This window comes from Cherax quadricarinatus, chromosome 10 (genome assembly GCF_038502225.1).
Source record: "Cherax quadricarinatus isolate ZL_2023a chromosome 10, ASM3850222v1, whole genome shotgun sequence".
NCBI lineage: Eukaryota > Metazoa > Arthropoda > Malacostraca > Decapoda > Parastacidae > Cherax > Cherax quadricarinatus.
Genome location: NC_091301.1, coordinates 2,292,237 through 2,315,302, shown reverse-complemented (window position 1 = coordinate 2,315,302; position 23,066 = coordinate 2,292,237). Strand labels below are relative to the sequence as shown.

The 23,066-nt window shown below is 38.1% G+C and overlaps 1 protein-coding gene across 6 annotated transcripts in view; it reads right to left on the bottom strand.

Annotated features, from left to right (window-relative positions):
* LOC128687880 (sodium channel and clathrin linker 1) overlaps positions 1-21,044 on the bottom strand; it is a 52,160-nt gene extending 31,116 nt beyond the window's left edge. For 2 of the 6 annotated variants that reach the window (XM_070083487.1, XM_070083489.1), the window contains exons 1-8: positions 20,968-21,044; positions 19,115-19,159; positions 17,140-17,206; positions 13,956-14,132; positions 13,376-13,495; positions 9,349-9,477; positions 8,806-8,997; positions 8,200-8,338 (exon numbers count right to left, since the gene is read on the bottom strand). In XM_070083487.1, coding sequence (XP_069939588.1) covers positions 8,200-8,338; positions 8,806-8,997; positions 9,349-9,477; positions 13,376-13,495; positions 13,956-14,132; positions 17,140-17,206; positions 19,115-19,122 — 832 coding nt within the window. In that variant the 5' untranslated portion in view covers positions 19,123-19,159; positions 20,968-21,044. Of the gene's footprint in view, positions 1-8,199; positions 8,339-8,805; positions 8,998-9,348; positions 9,478-13,375; positions 13,496-13,955; positions 14,133-17,139; positions 17,207-19,114; positions 19,160-20,510; positions 20,710-20,954 lie in introns of those variants that run through there. The other 4 variants (XM_070083488.1, XM_070083490.1, XM_070083491.1 and 1 more) reach the window with 4 other exon arrangements.
* Positions 21,045-23,066: the final 2,022 nt, after the last annotated feature.

Below are 23,066 nucleotides of genomic sequence, written 5' to 3'. Positions count from 1 at the left end.
TATTTTTTTTTTTTTTTCAACAAGTCGGCCGTCTCCCACCGAGGCAGGGTGACCCAAAAAAGAAAGAAAATCCCCAAAAAGAAAATACTTTCAGCATCATTCAACACTTTCACCACACTCGCACATTATCACTGTTTTTGCAGAGGTGCTCAGAATACAACAGTCTAGAAGCATATACGTATAAAGATACACAACATATCCCTCCAAACTGCCAATATCCCAAACCCCTCCTTTAAAGTGCAGGCATTGTACTTCCCATTTCCAGGACTCAAGTCCGACTATATATATATATATATATATATATATATATATATATATATATATATATATATATATATATATACAGTGGACCCCCGGTTAACGATATTTTTTCACTCCAGAAGTATGTTCAGGTGCCAGTACTGACCGAATTTGTTAACATAAGGAATATTGTGAAGTAGATTAGTCCATTTCAGACCCCCAAACATACACGTACAAACGCACTTACATAAATACACTTACATAATTGGTCGCATTTGGAGGTAATCGTTATGCGGGGGTCCACTGTATATATATATATACACACACACACACACCCCTCTGGGTTTTCTTCTATTTTTTTACTAGTTATTGTTCTTGTTTATTTCCTGTTATCTCCATGGGGAAGTGGAACAGAATTCTTCCTCCGTAAGCCATGTGTGTTGTAAAAAGCGACTAAAATGCCGGGAGCAAGGGGCTAGTAACCCCTCCTAATGTATAAATTACTAAATTTGAAAAGAGAAACTTTTGTTTTTCTTTTTGGGCCACCCTGCCTCGGTGGGATATGGCCGGTTTGTTGAAAGAAGAAGAATATATATATAGCATTTAGGTAGTAGGTTGGAAGACAGCAACCACCCAGGGAGGTACTACCGTCATGCCAAGTGAGTGTAAAATGGAAACCTGTAATTGTTTTATGTGATGGTAGGATTGCTGGTGTCTTTTTTCTGTATCATAAACATGCAACATTTCAGGTGCGTCTTGCTACTTCTACTTACACTTAGGTCACACTACACATACATGTACGAGCATATATATACAAACACCCCTCTGGGTTTTCTTCTATTTTCTCTCTAGTTCTTTTTTTTTTTTTTTTTTTTCAACAAGTCGGCCGTCTCCCACCGAGGCAGGGTGACCCAAAAAAGAAAGAAAATCCCCAAAAAGAAAATACTTTCATCATCATTCAACACTTTCACCACACTCGCACATTATCACTGTTTTTGCAGAGGTGCTCAGAATACAACAGTCTAGAAGCATACACATATAAAGATACACAACATATCCCTCCAAACTGCCAATATCCCAAACCCCTCCTTTAAAGTGCAGGCATTGTACTTCCCATTTCCAGGACTCAAGTCCGACTATATGAAAATAACCGGTTTCTAGTTCTTGTTCTTGTTTATTTCCTCTTATCTCCATGGGGAAGTGGAACAGAATTCTTCCTCCGTAAGCCATGCGTGTTGTAAGAGGCGACTAAAATGCCGGGAGCAAGGGCCTAGTAACCCCTTCTCCTGTATAAATTACTAAATTTAAAAAGAGAAACTTTTGTTTTTCTTTTTGGACCACCCTGCCTCGGTGGGATACGGCCGGTTTGTTGAAAAAAAAAAATATATACATATTATTTTTTTTTATTATCACACTGGCCGATTCCCACCAAGGCAGGGTGGCCCGAAAAAGAAAAACTTTCACCATCATTCACTCCATCACTGTCTTGCCAGAAGGGTGCTTTACACTACAGTTTTTAAACTGCAACATTAACACCCCTCCTTCAGAGTGCAGGCACTGTACTTCCCATCTCCAGGACTCAAGTCCGGCCTGCCGGTTTCCCTGAACCCCTTCATAAATGTTACTTTGCTCACACTCCAACAGCACGTCAAGTATTGACGTGCTGTATATCTATATTTTTTTTTTTTTTTTTCAACAAGTCGGCCGTCTCCCACCGAGGCAGGGTGACCCAAAAAAAGAAAGAAAATCCCCAAAAAGAAAATACTTTCATCATCATTCAACACTTTCACCACACTCGCACATTATCACTGTTTTTGCAGAGGTGCTCAGAATACAACAGCTTAGAAGCATATACGTATAAAGATACACAACATATCCCTCCAAACTGCCAATATCCCAAACCCCTCCTTTAAAGTGCAGGCATTGTACTTCCCATTTCCAGGACTCAAGTCCGACTATATGAAAATAACCGGTTTCCCTGAATCCCTTCACTAAATATTACCCTGCTCACACTCCAACAGATCGTCAGGTCCCAAGTACCATTCGTCTCCATTCACTCCTATCTAACACGCTCACGCACGCTTGCTGGAAGTCCAAGCCCCTTACCCACAAAACCTCCTTTACCCCCTCTCTCCAACCCTTTCGAGGACGACCCCTACCCCGCCTTCCTTCCCCTATAGATTTATATGCTTTCCATGTCATTCTACTTTGATCCATTCTCTCTAAATGACCAAACCACCTCAACAACCCCTCTTCTGCCCTCTGACTAATACTTTTATTAACTCCACACCTTCTCCTAATTTCCACACTCCGAATTTTCTGCATAATATTTACACCACACATTGCCCTTAAACAGGACATCTCCACTGCCTCCAACCGTCTCCTCGCTGCTGCATTTACCACCCAAGCTTCACACCCATATAAGAGTGTTGGTACTACTATACTTTCATACATTCCCTTCTTTGCCTCCATAGATAACGTTTTTTGACTCCACATATACCTCAACGCACCACTCACCTTTTTTCCCTCATCAATTCTATGATTAACCTCATCCTTCATAAATCCATCCGCCGACACGTCAACTCCCAAGTATCTGAAAACATTCACTTCTTCCATACTCCTCCTCCCCAATTTGATATCCAATTTTTCTTTATCTAAATCATTTGACACCCTCATCACCTTACTCTTTTCTATGTTCACTTTCAACTTTCTACCTTTACACACATTCCCAAACTCATCCACTAACCTTTGCAATTTTTCTTTAGAATCTCCCATAAGCACAGTATCATCAGCAAAAAGTAACTGTGTCAATTCCCATTTTGAATTTGATTCCCCATAATTTAATCCCACCCCTCTCCCAAACACCCTAGCATTTACTTCCTTTACAACCCCATCTATAAATATATTAAACAACCATGGTGACATTACACATCCCTGTCTAAGACCTACTTTTACCGGGAAGTAGTCTCCCTCTCTTCTACACACCCTAACCTGAGCCTCACTATCCTCATAAAAACTCTTTACAGCATTTAATAACTTACCACCTATTCCATATACTTGCAACATCTGCCACATTGCTCCTCTATCCACTCTATCATATGCCTTTTCTAAATCCATAAATGCAATAAAAACTTCCCTATCTTTATCTAAATACTGTTCACATATATGCTTCAATGTAAACACCTGATCTACACATCCCCTACCCACTCTAAAACCTCCTTGCTCATCCGCAATCCTACATTCTGTCTTACCTCTAATTCTTTCAATTATAACCCTACCGTACACTTTTCCTGGTATACTCAGTAAACTTATTCCTCTATAATTTTTACAGTCTCTTTTGTCCCCTTTCCCTTTATATAAAGGGACTATACATGCTCTCTGCCAATCCCTAGGTACCTTCCCCTCTTTCATACATTTATTAAACAAAAGTACCAACCACTCCAACACTATATCCCCCCCTGCTTTTAACATTTCTGTCATGATCCCATCAGTTCCAGCTGCTTTACCCCCTTTCATTTTACGTAATGCCTCACGTACCTCCCCCACACTTACATTCTGCTCTTCTTCACTCCTAAAAGATGGTATACCTCCCTGACCAGTGCATGAAATTACTGCCTCTGTTTCTTCCTTAACATTTAAAAGTTCCTCAAAATATTCTCGCCATCTACCCAATACCTCCATCTCCCCATCTACTAACTTCCCTACTCTGTTTTTAACTGACAAATCCATATTTTCCCTAGGCTTTCTTAACTTGTTTAACTCACTCCAAAATTTTTTCTTATTTTCATTAAAATTTCTTGACAGTGCCTCTCCCACTCTATCATCTGCTCTCCTTTTGCACTCTCTCACCACTCTCTTTACCTTTCTTTTACTCTCCATATACTCTGCTCTTCTTATAACACTTCTGCTTTGTAAAAACCTCTCATAAGCTACCTTTTTCTCTTTTATCACACCCTTTACTTCATCATTCCACCAATCACTCCTCTTTCCTCCTGCCCCCACCCTCCTATAACCACAAACTTCTGCCCCACATTCTAATACTGCATTTTTAAAACTATTCCAACCCTCTTCAACCCCCCCACTACTCATCTTTGCACTAGCCCACCTTTCTGCCAATAGTCGCTTATATCTCACCCGAACTTCCTCCTCCCTTAGTTTATACACTTTCACCTCCCTCTTACTTGTTGTTGCCACCTTCCTCTTTTCCCATCTACCTCTTACTCTAACTGTAGCTACAACTAAATAATGATCCGATATATCAGTTGCCCCTCTATAAACATGTACATCCTGGAGCCTGCCCATCAACCTTTTATCCACCAATACATAATCTAATAAACTACTTTCATTACGTGCTACATCATACCTTGTATATTTATTTATCCTCTTTTTCATAAAATATGTATTACTTATTACCAAATTTCTTTCTACACATAGCTCAATTAAAGGCTCCCCATTTACATTTACCCCTGGCACCCCAAATTTACCTACTACTCCTTCCATAACATTTTTACCCACTTTAGCATTGAAATCCCCAACCACCATTACTCTCACACTTGATTCAAAACTCCCCACGCATTCACTCAACATTTCCCAAAATCTCTCTCTCTCCTCTACACTTCTCTCTTCTCCAGGTGCATACACGCTTATTATAACCCACTTTTCACATCCAATCTTTATTTTACTCCACATAATCCTTGAATTAATACATTTATAGTCCCTCTTTTCCTGCCATAGCTTATCCTTCAACATTATTGCTACTCCTTCTTTAGCTCTAACTCTATTTGAAACCCCTGACCTAATCCCATTTATTCCTCTCCACTGAAACTCTCCCACCCCCTTCAGCTTTGTTTCACTTAAAGCCAGGACATCCAGCTTCTTCTCATTCATAACATCCACAATCATCTCTTTCTTATCATCTGCACAACATCCACGCACATTCAGACTTCCCACTTTATATATAATATATATATATATATATATATATATATATATATATATATATATATATATTATATAGTATATAATATATATAGTATATATATAATATATATCGTTAACCCCCGGTTAACGATTTTAATCCGTGCAAGAGGGCTCATCGTTATGCGAAATAATCGTTATGCGAATGAATTTTCCCCATAAGAAATAATGGAAATAAAATTAATCCGTGCAAGACGCCCAAAAGTATGAAAAAAATTTTTTTTTACCACATGAAATGTTAATTTTAATACACACAAACTGAAAAAGGCATGCACAATTACATGACACTTACTTTTATTGAAGATCTGGTGATGATTGATGGGATGGGAGGAGGGGAGAGCATTATCTTCTTACTGTTTAGAAGGGGAATCCCCTTCCATTACGACTTGAGGTAGCAAGTCCTTTTCCGGGGTTACTTCCCTTCTTCTTTTAATGCCACTAGGACCAGCTTGAGAGTCACTGGACCTCTGTCGCACAACAAATCTGTCCATAGAGCTCTGTACCTCCCGTTCCTTTACGATTTGTCTAAAATGGGCCACAACATTGTCATTGAAATAGTCACCAGCACGGCTTGCAACAGCTGTGTCAGGGTGATTTTCATCTATAAAGGTTTGCAGTTCAACCCACTGTGCACACATTTCCTTAATCTTTGAAGTAGGCACAATGGATTCCACAACTGGCATAGGCTTCTCAGGGTTAGCCCCAAACCCTTCAAAATCTTTCTTAATTTCCATACTAATTCTCACCCTTTTTACCACAGGGTTGGCACTAGAAGCTTTCTTGGGGCCCATGGTCACTTATTTTCCAGAAACAGCACCGAAAACACTGTAATAATACGAAATATTCCGAGTGTATGCTTGGATGTTACCGCGGAGGCTGGCTGGTAAACAATGGGACGGCCGGCACATGTGAGGCTGGCTGAGGGCACATTGGACGCGTCTCGGACGAAAATCGGTAAGCGGGTTTTTAATCGGTATGCGCGGCAAAAATTTTGCGATAAAAGTAATCGGTATGCGGAAAAATCGCTATGTGATGCCATCGTTATGCGGGGGTCCACTGTATATATATACATGTATAGCTATAGCATTTAATACATGTGCTTGCTATATATATAGCAAGCACATGTGTTAAATCAGTGAGTAGCAGTAATTTTTTTGTGATTTAACATGCAATGGAGTATAAACACGGCAAAAGCTCTCGCTTCACACAGTGAGTGTCTGGGTTCGATTCCCAGTGAAGGGGTGGAAACATTAGACATGTTTCCTTACACCAGTTGTCTATGTTCACCCATCAGTAAAATGGGTACTTGGGTGTTAGTCAATTGGTGTGGGTCGCATCTTGGGATAAAACTGACCTAATTTGCCCAAAATACTCTGCATAACAAGGGGCTTTCTATATACAGTGGACCCCCGCATAGCGAACTTAATCCGTGCAAGAGGGCTGGTCGTTATGCGAAATGTTCGCTATGCGAATTAATTTTCCCCATAAGAAATAATGGAAATAAAATTAATCCGTGCAAGACACCCAAAAGTATGAAAAAAAAATTTTTTTACCACAAAAAAATGTTAATTTTAGTACACACAAACTGAAAAAGGCATGCACAATTACATGACACTTACTTTTATTGAAGATCTGGTGATGATTGATGGGATGGGAGGAGGGGAGAGAGAGTGTTAGTGTTTAGAAGGGGAATCCCCTTCCATTAACACTTGAGGAGGCAAGTCCTTTTCCGGGGTTACTTCCCTTCTTCTTTTAATGCCACTAGGACCAGCTTCAGAGTCACTGGACTTCTTTCTGTCCATAGAGCTCTGTACCTCCCGTTCCTTTACGATTTGTCTAAAATGGGCCATAACATTGTCATTGAAATAGTCACCAGCACGCCTTGCAACAGCTGTGTCAGGGTGATTTTCATCCATAAAGGTTTGCAGTTCAACCCACTGTGCACACATTTCCTTAATTTTTGAAGTAGGCACAATGGATTCCACAACTGGCATAGGCTTCTCAGGGTTAGCCCCAAACCCTTCAAAATCTTTCTTAATTTCCATACTAATTCTCACCCTTTTTACCACAGGGTTGGCACTAGAAGCTTTCTTGGGGCCCATGGTCACTTATTTTCAACAAACAGAACCGAAAACACTGTAATAATACGAAATATTCCGAGTGTATGCTTGAATGTTACCGCGGAGGCTAGCTGGTAAACAATGGGACAGGCGGCACATGTGAGGCTGGCTGAGGCCGCACATTGGACGCGTCTCGGACGAAGTTCGCTGAGCGGGTTTTTGTCTACTATGCGGGGCAAAATTTTAGCGATCAAAGCGTTCGCTATGCGGAATGTTCGCTATGCAAGGCGTTCGCTATGCGGGGGTCCACTGTATTAATATGTCACTGATGTCAGCTAGGCCTGTATACCATGTACATGTACTCGTAGTAAATAAAGATATTATTATTATTATTATTATTATTATTATTATTAAGCTCTACAAAGGGATTGAGGGAAACCAGTTTGCCAGACCTAAGATTCACAGCTGAGAAGAATGGTGCCAGCACTTTGAAAGTTGGGAAAAAATGTAGTACTGTGGGTCACTGGCTTATGTCATGCACTTTTGGAAAGACAGCTTGTGAATTTGTAATGGTGAATGTCCTTTCTACTTTGGGTCATTCAGCCATGGTGGAAAATAGGCACTGTAAAAAAAAAAAAAAAAAAAAAAAAAAAAAAAAAAAAAAAAAAAAAAAAAAAAAAAAAAAAAAAAAATCGATGTTTGTAGAGAAAGCAAGGGGCTAGTAACCCCTTCTCCTGTATATATTACTAAATTTAAAAGGCGAAACTTTCGTTTTTCCTTTTGGGCCACCCCACCTCAATGGGATATGGCTGGTACGTTGAAAGAAGAAAGTTTGTAGAGAATAGATATGATAGTGTTTGAGTCTAAAATCTTATTTTTCTTTTCATCATGGAACAATGTCACTCAGTCACTGTTAACTTACTCATCACGTGCTTCTCTCGTAGAAGAGCAGCATCTTTTTCCACAAGAGCATCTTCGGCAATACGTACACTCTCAGCCACTCGCTTCTGGGCTTCTTTTAGCTTGTCCTTGACATTTATAAGAATTTTTGCCAAATTATCCTGAAATGATTGTTTTGCCAGGCTGAGCTTCACAGCTTTAAATTATTTATGAACTTTTTAATACTATGAGCATAAAGAGAAGTCTCACCATAATGAAGTACATATAATAAGACATATATTTACAAGTTTGGTCACAGATGTTACCAAGCAAACAAAAAAATAAGCCATACCTGCCAGTTATGTGAAAAATGCACTGAATTTCTGATCCAACAAGACACATTATCTAAGTTAGACACTTACACAAATAACCCACATATAGGAGAAAGAAACTTATGATGTTTCAGTCTGACTGAAGTCATTAACTAATTAATGATCCAAGTCAGACAGAAACACCATAAGTTTCTTTCTCTTACATGTGGGTTATTAGTGTATTGTTTCAGTCATGATATTGTGCCTTGTTATTCTTTATTAGATACTTACTTAAACCACTTCTTTACTTCAACAATTAAAAACTTTTAATATATTACTTTGCTTTTCTGAAGGGCTTCAGTTTGAGCCAGGATAGTCTGGAGGTCTTCACTCTGCTCCGTGAATCTTAAGTTGAGCGCTGTCAAAGACTCCTTCATCTCCTGTAAAGCTTCCTCCTTATCATCCACTACTGATCTATAAGCAATATTCCTCTGCTTTTCTTGGTCAAGGAAAATATCAAGAGAAGATACCTGAAATAAGGATGTACATTCCTGCTCAGCCCTTTCAATTATATGTTTGCTGACCTCAAACTGTTTTCTAATTTCTATGCTTTAAATTCCCTGCATAATATTAAAAAAACACATTGCTCTCAAACATGATATCTCCACTGCTTCCAGTTTCTTCTTTGGATCAAACCTTAGTCTATGCCTCACACTCAAGAGTGTTGGTACCAATATATTCTGACACATTCCCTCCCTTTTTCAGAATTCTCAATTTTGAAAGTATTTTTTTTTTAATTTTAGAATGATCTCATAAATTCCATATTTTCTGAATAAGAGAAAACAATCATAATTTTAATTAAGAAAATTTATATGACTTACTTTTTTCTTTAAATCAATATTAGATTTCAGTATCTGCAGCTTCTCATCCTCTAATCTTCCCACATGAGTTCTTAGTCTCTCTGTTTCCTCTTCTAATATTTTTACAACTCTTAAGTACTCCTCCTGTGACTGCAAATAGTGGGGAACAGAAAATGAATATACAGATACCCATATGAGAAGTGTTTTTGTGTAAGTTACTTCATACACTCATTTAATAATTTTTAATAACACAACAGAATCATTCTAAATAAAATTAAGAAACATACTTGGAGACATAAAAAAAACAGGAAATAAAAGGGATGCTGCATATTCTGATCTCTAATTGAGGTCCTCAGCAGAAGCTGAAATATACAGTCCCCTATGTTTCATTTACATGCCTAAGTAAGGATTTCCCCATTCCACAGCAAAGTGTTTGTTACACTTACCAATACTACTTTCTAAACAAGTACAATTTATTTTATAACAACTACATTTACAAATCAACTACATGTACTTGGGTAAAGAAAAACACTGTATACAAATACAATATTTTATCTTAACCCTTTCAGGGTTTTGGACATACTAGTACGGCTTACGCACCAGGGTTTTTGACGTACTAGTACGTCTAAATTCTAGCGCCCTCAAATCTAGTGAGAAAAAGCTGGTAGGCCTACATATGAAAGAATGGGTCTATGTGGTCAGTGTGTGCAGTATGAAAAAAATCCTGTAGCACACAGTGCGTAATGAGAAAAAAAAAAACTTTGATGGTGTTTTTGGATTAAAACAGCGACTTTGCACTGTATTTTCGTATTGTATTTATTGTTGTATTCTAGTTTTCCTGGTCTCATTTTATAGAATGGAAGACATATTACAGAAATTGAGATGATTTTGACTGGTTTTACAATGAAAAGTACCTTGAAATTGAGCTCAAAATAGCAGAAATGTTCGATTTTTACCAAAGTTCAAAAGTAAACAAATCATGCTAAGCGTCCAATACACATCAACTGGTGAGTCTAATATTCTTTCACAAGTGCGCTGATATTATTTATACCATTTCTACACTAATGTAGTAGTCTGCGTAACAGTAAATCTTCTATTTTTTGTGAGAATAAAAATTCAAAGTGGAAAGCAAAAGAATGTAAGAGGGGCATGGGGACGTGACTAATGAACAGGGAAAAATGTTATTTTAGTGCCAGGAATGTCTTTCTTGTTTATTCTGGACCCTATTTAGAAATTGGCATCTTTTGAAATTTGTGTGAAATTGGCAAAATTGCTAAATTCTGACCATTGTATTGAATAGTTGAAATTGATAAATGGGTGGTTTCTTGTACTCATTCGATAGAAAAAATGGAGTTGTAGCGAAATAGTTATGATTTTTGTCACCTAGTACACTGGAAGTGGCTGAAAATGGGGCTCAAAGTGGGTAAAATCGCCGATGTGTAAACATCGTTGAGACCGCTAACTTCGCGAGAGCATAATTCCGTAAGTTTTCCATCAAATTTTATACTTTTGGTGTCATTATGATCTGGAAAAGATTCTTTATCTTTTCATAAGAAAAAATAATTTTTTTTTTTTTAAATTTGGGCGACCCTGAGAACAAGTCTGGGAGAGGGTCTGGGGACCCTGAAAGGGTTAATATGTGAGCAAAATGTGGAAGCATGCAAGGTCTAGTCATGGACCAGGCCACGGGGGCATTGACCCCTGGAACACCCTCCAAGTATACTTCATCGGGTAAGCCACAGATTATATATTCCAATATAATTTGCATAATCAGATAGCACTATAGTGCCTGAGATGGAACTTAAAAAGGCTTGATCTGAGGAAGGGAAGGGGAGTTCTGATTCCTTGGATCAAGAAGCTTCAGTTAGCATCAAGTATAAATCTTTAGCATTAGGTTTATTTCTGTTAAATCTTTCATTCTGTTCCTTTTAGTCTACCTGGCTTCAAGAGTAGTTTCTGTCTCTCAATTAGCAGATGAAGAACTGAGCTTCAAACATTCCTTGCACTTACCTATTTGTGGTTGTAGGGGTCAGGTCACAGCTCCTGGCTGTGACTCGACAAGTTTAGCGTTTCATGTGAATAAAAAGATATCAACAAATTTTGTTGAAAATAAGAAAAAGTTCTGAAGTGAGATTAATAAGCTGAGAAAGCCTAGGGAACAAATGGATTTTGTTTTTTTTCAACAAGTCGGCCGTCTCCCACCGAGGCAGGGTGACCCAAAAAGAAAGAAAATCCCCAAAAAGAAAATACTTTCATCATCATCCAACACTTTCACCTCACTCACACATAATCTCTGTTTTTGCAGAGGTGCCCAGAATACAACAGTTTAGAAGTATATACGTATAAAAATGCACAATATATCCCTCCAAACTGCCAATATCCCGAACCCCTCCTTTAAAGTGTAGGCATTGTACTTCTCATTTCCAGGACTCAAGTCCGGTTATATAAAATAACCGGTTTCCCTGAATCTTTCTTTCTTTCTTTCAACACACCGGCCGTATCCCACCGAGGCGGGGTGGCCCAAAAGGAAAAACGAAAGTTTCTCCTTTTACATTTAGTAATATATACAGGAGAAGAGGTTACTAGCCCCTTGCTCCCGGCATTTTAGTCGCCTCTTACAACACGCATGGCTTACGGAGGAAGAATTCTGTTCCACTTCCCCATGGAGATAAGAGGAAATAAACAAGAATAAGAACTAGAAAGAAAATAGAAGAAAACCCAGAGGGGTGTGTATATATGTGCTTGTACATGTATGTGTAGTGTGACCTAAGTGTAAGTAGAAGTAGCAAGACGTACCTGAAATCTTGCATGTTCATGAGACAGAAAAAAGGACACCAGCAATCCTACCATCATGTAAAACAATTACAGGCTTTCGTTTTACACTCACTTGGCAGGACGGTAGTACCTCCCTGGGCGGTTGCTGTCTACCAACCTACTACCTATATTTCCCTGAATCCCTTCACTAAATATTACCCTGCTCACACTCCAACAGCTCGTCAGGTCCCAAATACCATTTGTCTCCATTCACTCCTATCTAACACACTCACGCACGCTTGCTGGAAGTCCAAGCCCCTAGCCCACAACACCTCCTTTACCCCCTCCCTCCAACCTTTTCGAGGACGACCCCTACCCCACCTTCCTTCCCCTACAGATTTATACATTCTCCATGTCATTCTACTTCGATCCATGGAAGATGGAGGGAATATTTTGAGGAACTGTTAAATGTTGATGAAGATAGGGAAGCTGTGATTTCATGTATAGGGCAAGGAGGAATAACATCTTGTAGGAGTGAGGAAGAACAAGTTGTGAGTGTGGCAGAAGTGCGTGTGGCAGTGAGTAGAATGAAAGGGGGTAAAGCAGCTGGGATTGATGGGATTAAATTAGAAATGTTAAAAGCCAGTGGGGATATAGTTTTGGAGTGGTTAGCGTTTTTTATTTAATAAATGTATAGAAGAGGGTAAGGTACATAGGGACTGGCAGATAGCATGCATAGTTCCTTTGCATGAAGGCAAAGGAGATAAAAGAGAGAGTAAAAATTATAGGGGAATAAATCTGTTGAGTATACCTGGTAAAGTGTATGTTAGAGTTATCATTGATAGAATTATGAGTAAGACAGAGAGCAGGATAGCAGATGAACAAGGAGGCTTTAGGAAAGGTAGGGGGTGTGTGGACCAAGCGTTTGCAGTGAAACTCATAGGTGAACAGTATTTAGATAAGGGTAAAGAGGTTTTTGTGGCATTAATCTACTTTATAGTTTGCAAAGCATTGCAGAGGTAACTGTCACTATTGCAACACATTCTACTTGACAATATCGAGCAAGTGGTGACAACAAACATTAATTGTTATGAAACCATGAAAAACTTACATTTTATGAAAACTTATACACCATATAAAAATACAATAAGAGAACTTTTATACAGAAATATAAAATGTGCATACAGATGTACAGTACAAGACCTGATCAGTACTATAAACAGAAATATAGAAGCTTATATTGTGTAGAAATACAAAAACTAATATAAAGGAATAAAAACTGCCCCAGATTAACCTGCCCAAGCGGTGAACCATCAACAGTGTTGGCACCAGCCTGTAAAATCACCACTTCTTGACGCAGACGTTGAACTTCTACTGCCTGCCTTCTACTTTCCGCTTGACTCAACTCCTTCTCCTGAGAGACAGTAGCAAATAAATATGAAACATACAACAAACTAGAGCATTTTCTAATAGAATGCATTTCTCAACTGTGTCAAAAAAAATTTTTTTTTTTTTTTTTACCAAAGCTGGGTGTAACCAATTTTCCTGTTGCAGAAATTCTGTGTATAGTATATGATTTTCAGACTGCTATACATATTTGTGCATCATGTTTGAAAACATTTATTTTGATTCTGGTTTGATTTAATCTGTGTGAAAAAAAAAAAAACTTTAGGTTATAGACAAGTTTTACGCATTTAAAAAACTATTCCTAAATATCCTCTTCAAGCCTCAGGATGCAAAAAAATCTGTGAAGAAAAATATCAAGAAGAAAAAACATGAAAAAAGACAGAAATATAGTATGTATGTACTGTATTTAATACTTTAAGAATAAAAACTGCATTTAAATTTCAAATAAATGATGGCATGAGTCAGACCTTCAGTGCAGTTTCTAGCTCTTGTTTCAGTAACTGAATTTCTTCAGAAAATTCCTGCAAGGTTACAGACTGACTCTGCTGAAGCAATGACTCAATCTTGCCTTGATGACGTTTACTAGCTGAGACTAGTGTCTGCTGCTGAGATGACAGCTCCTCCTTAAGATTTTCTATTATTTTCTGAAGTAAAAAATAAATAAAATTATATCATTATTTTCCAAAGAAGATACTCAGTTTTATAGATATTGTTTTAAACCGGTAATTACTTACGTGGAAAACCCCTAGTAATCAAATACATTTCTGGCAGATTAAAACTGAACAATAAAAATTACAGTACTGCTCGACACTGATTACCTCAAGGTACATCGTGTGAATGTTAATATTAGCTTAATTAATTTGTTTGTGGATATGATTATATCAATACAACTGCATACCAATCTCAGTAAGAAAATTTTGTTTATTTAGAATAAAAATTTTAATATGAAGGGAGATAAATACAAAACAATATTGACAACCTGAGCAACAAAATTTTTTAGAAATAAAATTTTTAGGAGGGGAAGATTAGGTTAGGTTAGGTTAGATTCATCAGGGAGCAGGAAAATTGTGTCCTGATGCAGGTGTTAGTCACATGATGTCTCACTGCCGGCTTACCAGTTCACCTCTTTAAAAATTAAATTAATATTTTTTTTAAGCATTTCAGTGGGTAGGACACATTTGGAACAAGAAGTGCATGAATATGACTGCTGATTGGATTCTGGAGAGGCATGTTGCATTAGGTACATTTGGCTTATATATATTTTTTTTATTAACACATCAGTTGTTTCCCACCAAGGCAGGGTGGCCCAAAAAAGAAAAACTTTCATCATCATTCACTCCATCACTGTTTTGCCAGAGGCATGCTTACACTACAGCTATAAAAATGCAACATTAACACCCCTCCTTCAGAGTGCCGGCACTGTACTTCCCATCTCCAGGAATCATCGCTGAATCCCTCTATAAATGTTACCTTGCTTACACTCCAACAGCATGTCAAGTCCTAAAAGCCATTTGTCTCCATTCACTCCTATCTAACACTCACGCACACTTGCTGAAAGTCCAAGCCCCTCTCACACAAAACCTCCTTTACCCCCTCCCTCCAACCTTTCCTAGGCTGACCCCTGCCCTGCCATCCTTCCACTACAGATTTATACACTCTCGAAGTCATTCTATTTTGTTCCATCCTCTCTACATGTCCAAACCATCTCAATAACCCCTCCTCAGCCCTCTGGATAATAGTTTTGGTAATCCCACACCTCCTCCTAATCTCCAAACTATGAATTCTCAGCATAATATTCACACCACACATTGCCCTCAGATATGACATCTCCACTGCCTCCAGCCTTCTCCTTGTTGCAACATTCACAACCCATGCCCCACACCCATACAAGAGCATTGATACATACTCTCATACATTCCCCTCTGTGCTTTCATGGATAAAGTTCTTTCTCTGAGGTAGAATCCTCAGTGCACCACTCACCTTTTTCCCCTCGTCAATTCTATGATTCACCTCTTCCTTCATAGACCCATCTGCTGACACGTCCACTCTCAAATATCTGAACACATTCACCTCCTCTATACTCTCTCCCTACAATCTGATATCCAATCTTCCATTACCTCATTTTTTTGTTATTCTCATCACCTTACTCTTTCCCATATTAACTTTTAATTTCTTTCTTTAACATACCCTACCAAACTCATCAACCAACCTCTGCATCTATTTTTTTTTTAACATGTTGGCAATTTCCCACCAAGGCAGGGTGACCCAAAAAGAAAGAAAAAATTTTCATAATCATTCAACGCTTTCACCAGCACTTATACATACGTAATCACTGTCTTTGCATTAGCGCTCAGATACAACAGTTTAGACGTCCCTCCAAACTGCCAATATTCTAAACTCCTCCTTTAAAGTGCAGGCATTGTACTTCCCATTTCCAGGACTCAAGTCTGGCTAACCAGTTTCCCTGAATCCCTTCACAAAATATTACCCTGCTCACACTCCAACAGCTCGTCAGGTCCCAGAAACCATTCGTGTCCATTCACTCCTATCTAACACGCTCACGCACACTTGCTTAAAGTCTAAGCCCCTTGCCCACAAAACTTCCTTTATCCCCTCCCTCCACCCTTTTCGGGAACTACCCCTACCCCATCTTCCTTCCGCAATAGAATTATATGCTCTCCAAGTCATTCTACATATATATACATATACATGTACAGTGGTACCTCAGGATACGAACAGCTCAAAATTCGAACAATTATGTAAGTGTATTTTTGGGGGTCTGAAATGGATTAATCTAATTTACATTATTCCTTATGGGAACAAATTTGTTCGGTATCGGCACTCAAACAGCCTTCTGGAATGAATTAAGTTTGTATCCCGAGGTACCACTGTATATATTTATTCCCCATAAATTATATCAAGATCAGAAGGTTTTTATTGACAATATTTTTAAAGCAGTTGTTACATACTTTTGGGCTTGTAATGTGCATGGAGTTTATACTCAGGCTGAACACAAGGGATATCAAACAGTGTCTATGTATTCTGTTGCAGCTTACTATTAGAAGAGCTGCAAGTCAGGTTTTGTATTTGTGTTAAGCGTCCTGTATACATAGTATACACAGTGGTAAGGTTTTGATGTTTTGAATGCAAGGTAAATTTAAACTTTTGAATAGTGGGAGCATATATTGTTTGGAACCTGACCAAGTGATCCTTTTAACAGCAGAGCTTTGTTTGTTAAGTTATGATGTGTTTTAGGTGATTTGCTGTTGTAGGCCCCATGCAACATACAACAGGAGTCATGAGTTTTCGCTCACCATGAGGCGGGCCAAAGCAGCATGGGTTCGACTCCTTGGCTAGTGCAGTGCTGTTATTGATCAATACCACTTGTTTCGTGGGAACAATAATAAGTAAGGATATATTATAATACAGGTAGTGGTACAGAGCAAGTGATGATGCTTGGTAGATAGCAGCATATTTTTGAAAGAATGCTTATGATCTGAGGTCTCATTTTCACAATAACTTCATAATAAAATTTACTTACTGTAAGGTTAAAGGCTAAAGATTCTAACTGGCATTAAATATGAACCTAAAAGGTTTATATAGTAACCGAGAATACTATGCATTTTCTCAAAGAAATTTTAAAATAATCACCTGCTGTTTCTGTAAGAGAGATGCTTGCCTCTGCACAGTTTCTTCATAACCCTGAAAGAGAAGGTCCCTGAAAAGAGACATCTGGATGATCAAAACCATCACACTGTATATTTAAACTCTCAAGACATCGAAAATGATTAAATGCATATACATGTTTAGTAAACTGTTAGTCTGTAGATGTATAATGTCTACATAAAATGTAGAGTAATTCACATTAATTTTATGGTATGTATTTATGAACATCCAAGACATGGCATACTATTTTCAGATGGGAGGCAGAGAGGTTCTGATATTAAGAGAACTGTGTACGTAAAAAAGGCAATGATGCACAATGTGAGTTATTGTTATTACTGTGCTGTTATGTACTGCATCTATGTACTGTACATGTGAGAGTGATGGAGATATATAATAGGAAGTTAATACACTATTTAGGAATTGTTTAAGCCATGAGAATCATATTTTTTGAATCTTTGAAAGAAAAAGTGAAACGATTGCTTTGGAAAATCTTGTAGGGAGGCTAGTTATGGTGTCAATGACAATGGAGGATATTAATTTGAAAGAGATATATATAATAGGTAGCCTTTACTTTCATCAGTAATTGCATGTATGTGATGCACTGAAAACCATACCCCCGGCCGGGATTGAACCCGCGGTCATAGAGTCTCAAAACTCCAGCCTGTCGCGTTAGCCACTAGACCAGCTAGCCACAATAAGATTCATCCAACTAGGTATATTTCTACACCATAGGAAGGTTAGCACAGGCACCTCTGTGACCACAAATGCAAGTTTTTACAAAAGAATCTCCAGCTAGCGCGGCCGTGATGAACTCTAGCTCAAGTCCCTTCACTGCCGTCAACATGACTCAAGAAATCGTATGGTTTGTTTGCAATCGTGTCATTACGATTTCTTGAGTCATGTTGACGGCAGTGAAGGGACTTGAGCTAGAGTTCGTCACGGCCACGCTAGCTGGAGATTCGTCTGTAAAAACTTGCATTTGTAGTCACAGAGGTGCCTGTGCTAACCTTCCTATGGTGTAGAAATATACCTAGTTGGATGAATCTTATTGTGGCTAGCTGGTCTAGTGGCTAACGCGACGGGCTGGAGTTCTGAGACTCTATGACCGCGGGTTCAATCCCGGCCGGGGGTATGGCTTGTTTGCAATCGTGTCATTACGATTTCTTGAGTCATGATGCACTGTATATTGTTGTATTCAGTCTGTATGGTTTGGAAAGTATACTGGAGATTTCCATTATGGGGACAAAAGTGTTTACAGACTAAATGAGCTAGTAAACTTGTCATGGGCCTGGAATGCATCTACAATGTAAAACAAGGGACACCTGTATTGTATTACAGTTCAGGGGTCAGAAGACATGATTATCACAGCTTTTAATGTGTTTAAAGTCAGCATGTGGCTTCCTTTATAAAAAGGGAAAGTTAAGAAGAAAATGGAGCGTGAACAAGGCATTGACAGGTAAAGGGTCAGACATTCAAGAGATGCAGAGAGAGCTTATCGTGACAAGTCTATGAGACAGAAAATACTGTTGAGTGAAAGCACATCAATACAGTACTGTATCTATGAAGAGACTCTAGGAATTAGCCAATCAGATGAGTTTTAAGATTAATGGGAGGTGTCTGTTCAGTAATGTCTGTGCCTTTTTTGGAGAGAGACACCTACACAGTGAATGAGTGAATATTTTATCTGAGAATCATGTTCAGGTGATAAAAAACCACTGAGAAGTTGTAAATCAAAATATTCATGCAAGAATGCATGAAATGCCAGTGACTGTGTGCCACACAGTACATAATATTTAACTACGTAATTGTTTTTAACCAAAGATATGAACCTAGCTCTAGCTATGACTAGATGTAAACCTGCTGCTGAACATACCACTGTTGAACTGTGATACAGTACAGTATAAACCTTTCACTGTTTGGTCGACAATGTAAACGGAGTTAATCTCACATACTGTCTCACCTTTCCATCCTCTTCAATAGATATCCTTGTTCAACACCTACAGTCCTGAAATACAAAAGGAAAGCATTCTAGAATCTGGGCAATAATGTTAGCTTAAGGCACCATGTTTGGTATTTAATTAATCAATTATATATTTTTCATTAATGTGCAATAATTAAAAGAATTATTCTGGATTAACCTCAGAGGCCTATTAGCCTAGGATAATCCCAGAAATTCAAGCACTGTAGCTTATTTTTACTGGAGTTTTTTAGTATCCATTTCCAAGTTGCAACCTACAATGGTTGGCTAACATGTTGGTACAGTAATTATTTATGGCAAGGTAAACAGGGGTATATGAGAGGAGATTTGCCCACTTGTCTGACTTTTTTGAGGGGTCTTCCTAAGTTAATTTACACTATGTATGATAACTGTACTTAAATAAACTTTCCTCGGTGTCCCATAGCTCGATTGCTAACGCACTCAGCTCACACACTGAGGTCTGTGGTTTGATCCCCGGTATGGGTGAAAACATTAGGACGTGTTTCCTTAAGACACCTATTGTCCATGTTCACCTGTCAGTAAAATAGGTACCTGGGTGTTAGTCGACTGGCGTGGGCTGCAACCTGGGGACAAAAATTGACATAATTTGCCTGAAATGCTCCGCATAATAAAGGGCTTTCTATTAAGTAGTATGTCGCTGATGTCAGCTAGGCCTGTATACTTTGTACATATACTTGTATAAATAAACATATGATTACATATTATTATTATTATTATTATTATTATAACCTTTTGTTAGAAATATTTGTTATCTATTCATTTATATTCTTATAATCTATCTGTCATTATGTCTTCTTTTTTCTCATTATTAATCAGTGAGGGCATAACCAATATGCTTCTTTGAATAATAATAATAATAATAATAATAATAATAATAATAATAATAATAATAATAATAATAACTAATAATAATAATAACTAATAATAATAATAACTAATAATAATAATAATAATAATAATAATAATAATAATAATAATAATAATAATAAAATTTATTTTGACATGATACATGTACAAACAAGTGTAATAATTTGGTGTACATGCCAAAAGCCCCTTTTATATGCAAATTATTATTATAATAAAAAAGAAGCGCTAAGCCACAAGGGCTATGCAGCTTTTATATGCAAAGCATTTCGAGCAAACTGAAAATTAACTTAAGATTGTCTAGTTTTAAGCAGTTTTTTAGTCTGCTCGAAATGCCCCGGCATGATAGTGACTTTATCTTTGTACTTAGCAAACCAAAAATGTAATTACACATTATAACCTTTACAAAGAAATAAATCTTTATCTTTTTAAGACAATAAGAGTACATATGGTCATTAGATGAGTTACATGAATACAAGAGTAATCTCCTCACTGGCACTGAACCTCACTTGAGGGGACCAAGAGTTGTAGTTCAACATACTGCTCTAACAAAACTGTTTTTTACTTCATATACTTTCCAAAATTAGTAATTTTTTCAGTCATGAATGTGTGTATTACAAACACACAGCTGCTCTGAATATCAATTTTGAAGAAAGTACTTAAAAAAAAACTTTAGTAAGTTTATTTAGATAAAGGTACACATAAATACAGTTACACAAATTATCACACAGTAATATATGTATAAATTATCTAGGATAACCCCAAAAAATCAGTGACTTATTTCCACTGGGTTATTTATTTATTTATTAATTTGAACTATCTTTGGCTAATTGATATATTACTGACTTTCTTCTGGGTTATCCTTGGTAATTTACACATAGGTCACTACGGAAGACATCTGTAATCATCCAAAAAAATGTGCTAAATTGTACTTAACTAATCTTACTAACGTAATAACAAGAGAAAATTTTTAAAACAGTGTTGTTATTGTTGCTAAGGGCGTCGACAGCTTGTGATTTATCAAGTCTACTCTGCTGAACAAATAATAATAATAATAATAATAATAATAATAATAATAATAATAATAATAATAATAATAATAATAATAATAATAATATATTAACTAATTTTTTCCCAGGATGCGACCCACATCAGTCGACTAACACCCAAGTACCTATGTTACTGATAAGTGAACATGGACAGCTGGTGTCCTAATAATAATATCATTATTTAGTACAAGTACATGGTATACAGGCCTAGCTGACATCAATGAAATACTACTACATGTATATAGAAAGCTGCTTATTATGCTGAGTATTTCGGGCAAATTAGGTCAGTTTTTTCCCAGGATGCGACCCACACTAGTCCACTAACACCCAGGTACCTATTTTAAACTGATAGTTGAACAGGGACAGGGACAGGGACAACAGGTGTCTTATGAAAACACGTCCCTAATGTTTTCCAGCCGTACCGGAGGAAATTCGAATCCCGGACCTCAGTGTGTAAGCTGAGTGTTCTAGCAATCGGTTAAATCTAGACGGGTAGTGTACGAATGGTATATAATACCGACGAGATGAGATTAAGACACATGTGCAACATCTGGGTATCTTTATTGTAGACGTTTCGCCATCCAGTGGCTTTATCAATACAAATTCTAGGACATAACTTGAAGACAGTAGAACTATGTACAGAAGATGAGGTAATCAGTCCCTCAACCTAGGAGTAGGTGCGAAGAGCACCATAGTGGATCGATACCATGCCTAACCCTTCTAGGGTAGGGTAGGTGCCTGAGCCCGAGCCTTTAGCTCATAAGACTGTCATTCCCATTAGCCCCCTTGGGGCGGGGATGGCAGACCAGAGAGGCCTAGCTTGTGGCTAGGCCTGGGGACAGTTGGTCCCAACGATGAGGAGGTACTTGTGCCTCCTCCCATGGGAGACTTAGGTCTCAGACACTCCCTAAAGAGGGAGCCAAGGCCGGGCCACCACTTGGAAAAGGCCCGGGCCGGGAGATTACCGGCTAATCTTTAATAATAATAATAATAATACTAAGCACCATAGTCGTGGAGATTCTCAAGATTCTCAGAATCTCCACGACTATGGTGCTCTTCGCACCTACTCCTAGGTTGAGGGACTGATTACCTCATCTTCTGTACATAGTTCTACTATCTTCAAGTTATGTCCTAGAATTTGTATTGATAAAGCCACTGGATGGCGAAACGTCTACAATAAAGATACCCAGATGTTGCACATGTGTCTTAATCTCATCTAGACGGGTAACTGAGAGGAAACAAGTTCCCTCCAAAAGAAATCGAAAAGGGGACAATATGTTAACAATTAGGTCAGGTGAACCCCTTTTCATACACCCCGGCAGAGCCAGGAACCCCCATTAAAAAAAGTAACTTCGTTTGGTTTTGGGGGGCTATTCAAGGCAATTTACACATATGTTACTACGTATGATAATTTGTGTAACCGTATTTACGTGCACCTATACCTAAATAAACTTATTTACCCCCTAAAGCAGCAAGGATCTACACACAAACCCCATGAGGCCTGGTCACAGACCGGGCCGCGGGGGCGTTGACTCCCGGAACTCTCTCCAGGTAAACTCCAGGTATTCCAGTGAGGCCTAAGAGACTGGCCGGAATGCTAGCTAATCACCTTGCCAAGCTTTTAGAGTAAGATCAACAAAGCATGCATACAATATTTCATCATTGTAATCTAGGCTATCATGATTACCACGTCTCCTGTGTTAGCCGGGGTTACGTGAATATTGTCCATATGGCTAGATTCTTGAGTGTAAAAATGTACCGTCGTGAGATGATGGATTGGTTAAGTTCTGATATGGTCATCGTTATTAGAACTTTTATGAACCCTTTTTGGAAATGGCTAACTTGAAAATTGTGGTTTTTTGATAATGATATCTGATGCATAGGTAGGATTATAGAGGTCGGTAGCGAATTTGAGTCCTAGACAGAGCTTCTAACTACGGAGTCTTTTAGTGTATAGAACGAAAGGTGGCTGATGATGTCTGCTCTTCCGATGTACTCAC